The sequence below is a fragment of the Xenopus tropicalis genome, chromosome 4 (genome assembly GCF_000004195.4).
Source record: "Xenopus tropicalis strain Nigerian chromosome 4, UCB_Xtro_10.0, whole genome shotgun sequence".
NCBI classification, from domain to species: Eukaryota; Metazoa; Chordata; class Amphibia; order Anura; family Pipidae; genus Xenopus; species Xenopus tropicalis.
The window spans coordinates 126,259,306-126,267,569 of NC_030680.2; the positions used below are offsets into that span (position 1 = coordinate 126,259,306).

Sequence of the window (8,264 nt, forward strand, 5' to 3'; positions counted from 1 at the left end):
AGTGAAAAGGCCTACACATTGCTTTGGCTCTCCATAGTTGTGCAATTTTGCCTGCAGGAGAAAACTTTCCACAACTTAGGAAAGTGGAATTGATGCGTAGGCCTTCCCACTGGTGACTCTTACTGGAAAGACATTTCATAGCGGTTAGTCAGCCGAGATCTAACTCAACATTAGCCTAAAGAGCAGTGGCCTAGTGGTTGTCAATGCTAGATACGCACTGATAACTCTACACAATTCAATCATTTCCCACTGCACCCTTTGATCACCAGTCCATGTGTGGGCCACCTAGTGAGCGATTTGGCCACTCACTCTCTGCTCAATCAGTTGGATCAGTGCAACTTGGACATTCATGTATGTGGCCAAACTGTACAATATACAATTGTGATTTCCACTCACTTTCACCCACAGATACAAGTGAACTGCGTTGAGCCCTATATCCCCTTTTGATTATAAGATTTGGAACAAAATTTCATAGGCCAAAAATTGTACCCCCAGTTCTGATTTTTAATGCAGATGGCACTCAGTTATAGCGAGGCTCACACAACACACCACACCTAACCTTACCCCCTGTCCCCACCCAAGAGAATAATCTTCTGTGGTCAGCTCATATTTGTCAAGGCCAAGAAATTATTTCTGTACTTATTGGAAGAAGAGGCTTGTCATACCCAAATCCCTACTGCACAGAACTGACTGTCATTGTTGGCGCCAGAGCTGTCCTTTATGGTGGCATGGCTGGGGGCAAAACAGACTTTGCACAGCCCTATTATTTATTAAGGACAGATTAATGGAAGGCCGTTCATCTGTCGTTGAAGCACAATGCCAGACACAGCGGGTGATAGGTTTTGTATTTCATTAACAAATGATGGGCCTCAGAATGAGCAACACCTATATTCCTACTGCTTCTATAGAATTTACTGGGCTATTATCTCTAAGTTAATCAGGGCTATTATCCCCACTGCTTCTATAGGTGCTACTGTGCTGTTCCCCCTACTTGTACAGCACAGAGAATACAAATGGAGCTATAAAAATATACATACATAGACTGTATTATATGTTTGTGCTTTTACCCCATTGCTAATACAAGAACTAATGTGCCATTACCCCACTTTAACTATAGACGCTAATGACCTAGTATTCCCACAGTGACTATAGGGATTCCTGTGCTATTATTGCCCACTGCAACTACATCTCTACTGTACAGTTACCCCAGTGCTGCTATAGGGACTTCAGTAATATCCCCCCTACTGCTTTAGGCGCTACTATGCTATTATGCCAGGCACTGGTGCTATACTTATGAGGCCTAAATAATAATACAAAGAATATGATAACTGATAGCAATAACCTCCCATTCGCCCTGTTCTCTATTTACAGAGATATCTCTGAGGCCCCTGTTAGCCTTTTGTGTCTTTGCTGTGCCATATAATTCTATGAATGATTTCCAGCCTGGAACATAGTAATTCTGCCCTGATTCTGTGAGCCGACCTGACATATTCCAAACTGCTTTTGTCTCTTTCTGAATTTGTGCCGCTTGGAATTTGGCGAAGGCTTGAATCCAATAACGAAGGTGAAAACAAATGGATTATCCTATTGTCCATTTCTATTCAGAGACTTTAATTAGGTGGGTGAGGGGGGGATGGGGATTTGTTCTATATTGCAGCCAGCCCCTTCTGAACCAGTAGAACAGGAATTTCTGATGGCCTTTCAGGAGTGATGAACTACAGCTCCCAGAACCCTCAACACAAGCTTGTTACCCCTAATGTAGGCGTTGCCCCCTCACCTCTTTCAGCTTGAACTGCATCCGGAGTGTCTTTTATCAACATTACCTACTATGTTACTAATGCATGCTGCTGTCTGCGCTCATTTTTGTACAGCAATGCAAAATGCATATAAACTCATTCCAGGCTGATTTTATTGGGGGTGTATAGCGCTGCAAAGTAATAACTACATTGATCACATCTGATCAATCAGATCTTTATAAATGTAAGTAAAAATGTAAATGGCCCTGATCCATTGGTAGGTGTTGGGGTATTATTATGCAAAACATAGGGCAGCCAAAGTCCTTTGTAAGGCACACGTATCCTGTTTGTAGGCAGGCAGACAGCTGGTACAAATGCAATCAGAATTATCATCCCAATGTTACATTTACATGACAATCAGCCCCAGGTACAACAGTAGCGGCTCGCTGTACATAGGCACGCTGGATGTGTAATGACACTCTACATTGCTTTTATTGTCTGACTCCTTTACCTGCAATCTCCTATGCAGACCATTACCCCCCTGTTGCCTTTATACATCTAGCTGGGTACAAATCACTCCACCAACCATGTACTTGTATAATTTTATGCATTTTTATTACAAAAGAAATAATAATATAAAAACTGTACAAATATACATTTATATATACACACAGTGTATCCTCCCAATGTATGTGTTTAGTTCAGAGTCCTAGGAAGGCCAATTGCTATAAGAATCCAGCCCCTTCGCTGCATATGATTGGCCGCCGACTGCGGCAGTGCAAGATATTTGATGAGGCTTCTGCAATGTCCGAAAGAGACTGGTGGTAGTAGGGGGACAGCGGCCGGCAGCCCAGTTGAGGGCAGGACATCCGTTTTACAGCTTCTTGTTCAGAGCGGCCACGCATTCTAGACATGTTACCCAGACGCCTTTTAACATTGCCAGACAGGCTGACAAGGAAGCCATGTGGCTTGTGCAACCAGCGGCCCCGCCGTGCTTCCTCATCTCCATTCTCTGGTAAGTCCATCCACTGCTTAACCAAGTCAGCAAAGCTATTATCACCCAAAACTAACGGCTGACGGCTCCGGCTCTGAGAAAGAAGGCACCCTGTCCAGTCCTGAGAGTCAGCCCCTAGTCCAATACCCCTCCACTGCTCCAGGCAGACATCTGATGTGGATTTAGGCCGTATTCTCCCTTGTCGTGACTGGAGGAACCCACCTGAGGAGAGGCGCTGGCAGGATGGAGTAGGGAGGCGCCTCAATACTACAGGGGGTGCCGTTGTCTCATTTTCCTCGTCCACAATGCCATCCTCTTCTCCTTGCAAAGAACCTCCTGATACCTCTGAGTACCCAGAATCCCATTCAAGGCCCCGTTGTCCACAGCTTCCTGGGGAAGCTTCGCTTGGAAGATCCATGCAGCAGGCAGAGTCAGCCTCAGACAGATCAGAAGTACGATGGGAAATACGATTGTCCCGTCTTGGCGCTCTACGTGGTGGGACCACACATGGTTTTTCAATGTCTGGAGATGTAGGTGGTGATGATTTCTTCAAATCATGGAGAACCCTTAGCATACACTCCATCTGGTCACACAGGGAAGAGCTTGACACCTTTATACACTGCTGGAAATAGGAGACAGGAGAGAGTTAGAGCAATACACATAGCACAACATGCACAACATTCACTTATAACATTATTGCTGTAAATTGACAGTTTGCTTTTCTTTTTGCTTCAGAACTAATAACACTAACCCGATGCACAACTGCCTAATTCCCCCTCACAACTGCTGAGTGCTTTGTTGCCCCCAATCTGCCTGCCATAACTGCCATCCTGTGCGCCTGTGCAACCCCGCGCTGCTTATGTACATACACCCTGAGTAGAAGGCAGCTGGCAGAAGGGCTAGCTGGAACATGACATTGCAGAGCTGGTTTGGAAAGTGGGTGAGTGGGCTTCCAGCAGCACGTCCCTGGCACACGCCCGAATGTGAGAGGGGAGGGGAACAGAGCCCATAAAATACATATCCTGAGGCTCTACTCCTTCCACGGAGAACAGGGGGAGAGGCAAATGCTTATTCCCAAACCCTCCCCCCTCCCCACAGGGAGCAAGCGGAGACACGAGCCTGCACAATATGCAGCAAGGCACACAGCATCCAGCCTCAGGGCACAGGCGGCAGCTCACAGACCTCAACACTGACAGTGGCCCCACATTTAACCCCATCCTCGCCACAATAGGGGGGTGTTCAGTCCACTCCTCCTCCTCATATTTATTTTGGCTAAATCTGGCATTTCACTCTCCCATCTGCTTAACATCTGTCTGGATTGCTGCGCTCCTTAATGCTGACTACAATGGCTCTTTCAGATGTGAGGGCTGCATATGAACAGGACAGGGGGAAGCTACAGTAAGGGAAAGGCCCAAGTAGCTTTCTTTTAGCCTGAGGATTATAATTATCCTTATATAAAGTGCCACTAATTATATGCAGGGCTTTCATTCATGTAAGCCCCTGTCCTGTACAGACGGCAGTCTCTCAATTTGGTGCCTGAGGCTGGGAGATAAAGTTACTCGCCTGAGGCCCCAAGGAGCTGACAGGACAGAAATGGAGCTCTCTATATATATTTATATGTACATTTGTGACTGACTTGGATGACCATTACTTTATTTATGGGCCTTTCTGACGATCAACAACCAACATTTTATTCCACTGCAATGGAGAAGGCAGCTTAGTACTTTATATTATTATTATATATATTATTATATATTTGGCCACTGACACCCATTAGAACCTCTACGTTTCCTGTGTGAAACAGGATTAGAGAAGCCATTTGTTCAGCCCCATGCACAAACCAGTGGCTCCCACAGGAATCCTCTCCTACCGCCAATTTAAGGTAAATAGGAAGTACAGAGCCATAGAATGGACTGAAAACTTAACTAATAATTTAACTAATAATTTAGGGAAAGTGGGACAGACTCAGATAAATCCCTGCTTCTGCCATTTAGTGGGAAAAGTCACTGACTCCTCATTTTGTCCCTGCAGGCTGTTCCTGCCCAGTATGGCTCATACCTCTGTCACCACTTCACCCACTGACACTTCCTGCCCTGACATGGGATATTGTTCCTGTCACAGCCGCTACGAGTCTCACCCAAAGCATGGCTATCAGCTAAATGAGCCCATGCTATCCCATACAAGCTTGGGCAAGATATTCATACATATGCATAGATCAAGCAGTACTGTAGGATCACAGGAAGATAAATGCTGGGCTTGCATAGTATTTGTAATTCCCAAACCCAATGGCTGTTTCAGCTAAAAAAACTAAAGCGCTGAGAAGCATGTAGCCGAAGCATATAACCTATAGAATGCATTTTCAGGGTATTGGGGCATTTTGCAGAGTTCCTACATGCAATCAGGGGGCTTATTTCAATGTATGTGCAATACTACAGTCTGGCGAATACCCCTCTTTTGCATTGGTACCTTACTGTTTGTATATATCCCAGAATGCTATAGGCTGCCCCAAACACTCATTGTAACTTGTACTGCCTAAAAGTGATTTATTGGCCCTACAGCTCCTATAGAAAAACCTGAAGTGTTTGCTCAGGACACACACAGCACAGACTGCAGGACTGAAAGGGACAAGGCAGAGACTATGTAGGGAAGAAAGCAGATGGAATACAGGTAGTCTGACCACCAGACAACAATCCAGGGATCTTGGGCATGTGTCTCAGCAGTTAGTGATGAACTGCAACTCACAGTGTTCCCTGGCAGCATTAAGCTATTGTGGGATGCTGGGAAAGAAATATTCTTTTTTGTACCTGTTGTAGTACAACAGCACCCAGACACAGGTCCAACATCACTGATTTCCACATGTCGGCTCTGCAGCATCTGAGTCTCATATAAGTCTGGCTGTCCCTGACCTGACACCAATACCCTTAAATTAACATGTTAGCAAGTACAAACACATGAAACTGCACTCAGGTTGCCCTATAAACCAGTTTACATGTTTCTATGCCAGTAGGCAAGCGCTAAGACAAAGGCAGCACGTGGCCTGACAGACCAGCAGCCCTTTCCTGCACAGAACCACGAAGAACTGACCCAACTGATCCCATGCAGCAGGGCAGCTCCCAGCAGCCTTGAACAATGGGGGCAGAGGGAAATCCTCTGAAGTATAAAAAGTTGCCCTCATCCCGACACCCTTAGATCAGACATTCCTGCAGCCTGTACTTGCTTCCTGCCTGTCCTGACTCGCAAGCTGCTAATACCATGCTGTCACAATCTGAATAGGGCATTAACCCTTTCCTGGGCCACTGTCTCGCTACAATCAGCTCTGTGGTGACGTGAACAAATATAGGGACATGGATACAAAGCAGAGTGGTAAACTGGAGGGCAGAAGGGATTATAGCAAGGAAAAGACAAGTCTGTTCCCTCCATCGGTTGCAGATCCTCGGGGGCAGATGTAGTTAATTAGCAAAAAGGCAGCATATATGTATATATATATATAAACAATAAGACCATACACCCAAGTGCAGGAGGAGTCAAGGTCGAAAAGGTATGCTGAAGGGCAAGTGACCTGGAATTAATAGTCAGAGCCCCCATGAGCCATGATATGGGGGAACGGCTGCAGGTCTGGACTGGGATTAAAACTAGGCCCTGGAATTCAAAGTACACAGAGCCCCAAACAGCCCCCCACCAGCCCAATAAATAGTGACTGTCTATGGCATCTTACAGCAGCCCCTCTGGCATTTGGCAGAACCCACAAATTGCCAGCCCGGGCCTGACCGGCTGTTACAATTCTAGGTGCTGCTTTGCTACTATCTATTCCCTATATACTATGTGATATTTACCAAAGACATTACAGACACCCCATGTGTAATGTGAATCCAAGGAACACCCATATCTGACAAGCAGGCATGTGTCAGCTCATCTCTTGCCTCTGCCAACCTCCTACACTCTCTATAGCAGACAGGTATGAGGAACAAAATAAATACATGCCATGTCTGATAAGTCATCTGGAGATATATATATAGTAATGCAGGGCAACTTTGTCTATTTAATATCTTTCCTCTGTCCCTCACAGGCATAATTAGGACCCCCCTCCCCTCTAGATGAAGGGCTTGTATTGACTTGCTTTCATCTAGATGCTGACTAAAATAGAAAGCATATACACCAGGATTTCCTGTAGAGACCTCCATAATGCACAGTGACTACACTGAAGGGTTGGTCCACGGGCTGGATTGTGCTCCAAGCAAAGGATTAGCAAATGGAGCTTAAACTACAACTCTATACATTGCCTGGAAGCTGACGGCTCCTCAGAGCTGAAGAATCACCCACTGCTGAAGAGCAGTAACAACAACTGCTTTGCAAAATTGAACTACTTTTTTGTCTTATGTTGGTCCATAAGCTGCAACTGCTCTGCCAATGTGTATCTGACAGACACGGGATTCCCAATAACCCTATAGGGTATGCTCAGAGACAACTCTGCTTGCACTATGTACGACATACCTGAACAATAATAATCATTATGGGACCTAAAAAGCTAAGGACCAATGGTGCAGACCCAGATTAGCAATTTGTGGATTCAGGCAAATCCCATAGGGGCTGCTGTAAGATGCCATACACAATCACTATTTATTGTCCTGGGGGGGGGGGATGTTTGGACCTCTGTGTACTTGGAATGCCAGGGCCTATTTTGAATACCAGTCAGGAACTACAAGGGTGTCTTCCCTGCACCCATCAGTTGTCAAAATCAAACTCCCCACATTATGCCAACTACTAAAGCCTCTTGGCATTGCCTAGTCGTTTTCATGCAGAATCACTCAACATACATATATATATTACTAAACACACACACCCCCATTTTCCCATATATAGTAGTACTTGATTTCCCTTGAACGACTTTTTCCATTAATATCAATAAAAACCCAAATAACGGCCGAAAAATAGGTAAATGGCAGAGAACTTACCAAATCCGAGCGCAGCTGGAGGGTGAGGGAGTCCAGGTGGGGTTTGTGCATCACCCAAGCGTCCCAGGAGCGGCCGGGGGAGGCGGTGGCTAAGGCTCTGGTCCCTGCTGGCTACTAGCCCTGGCCGCTTATTATCGTGCCTATGGGGATTCCGCGCTGCTCTCACTTCCCTCACTTACTCTCCTTCTGAGCCTCTCGCATCCCAAATCTGCCTTAATGCTCCGCGCTTGGCTCCGCCCAGCAGCCCTCCTGGCTCAGCAGGCAAGCCAATCAGAGCGGCTTATTCACACCCAGGGAGATTTGGGGACATAAGGAAATCTGATCTGGGGGACATAATGGAGGGGGGAGAGGGGGTGCCTATAATTCAATTAGAGCTTATTGCACATGGAAAATATCAGCGCTGCAGACACAGGGAAAAGGGGAAAGTCTGGGAAGGGAAAGAACAGCGTTAACCCCCTGGCGGCTGGAAGAAGTTAGAAGAGGGGAAAATTTGGATGAAATGAAATTTTCATTGTTTTCTGGTTTATTCCGGTCAAGTTTTCTCTGGCAGAGCTGGGGACGTTTCGGACCGGACTGTAAGGG

At 46.0% G+C, this 8,264-nt stretch overlaps 1 protein-coding gene across 1 annotated transcript; it reads right to left on the reverse strand.

The window, feature by feature from the left end:
* Window positions 1–2,334: 2,334 nt before the first annotated feature.
* Window positions 2,335–7,848, reverse strand: inka1 (inka box actin regulator 1; the record flags this gene model as incomplete). Its single annotated transcript, NM_001097356.1, is given in 2 exon segments — window positions 2,335–3,352; window positions 7,683–7,848. Coding segments are annotated over 2 exon segments (942 nt in total). The 3' UTR covers window positions 2,335–2,461.
* Window positions 7,849–8,264: the final 416 nt, after the last annotated feature.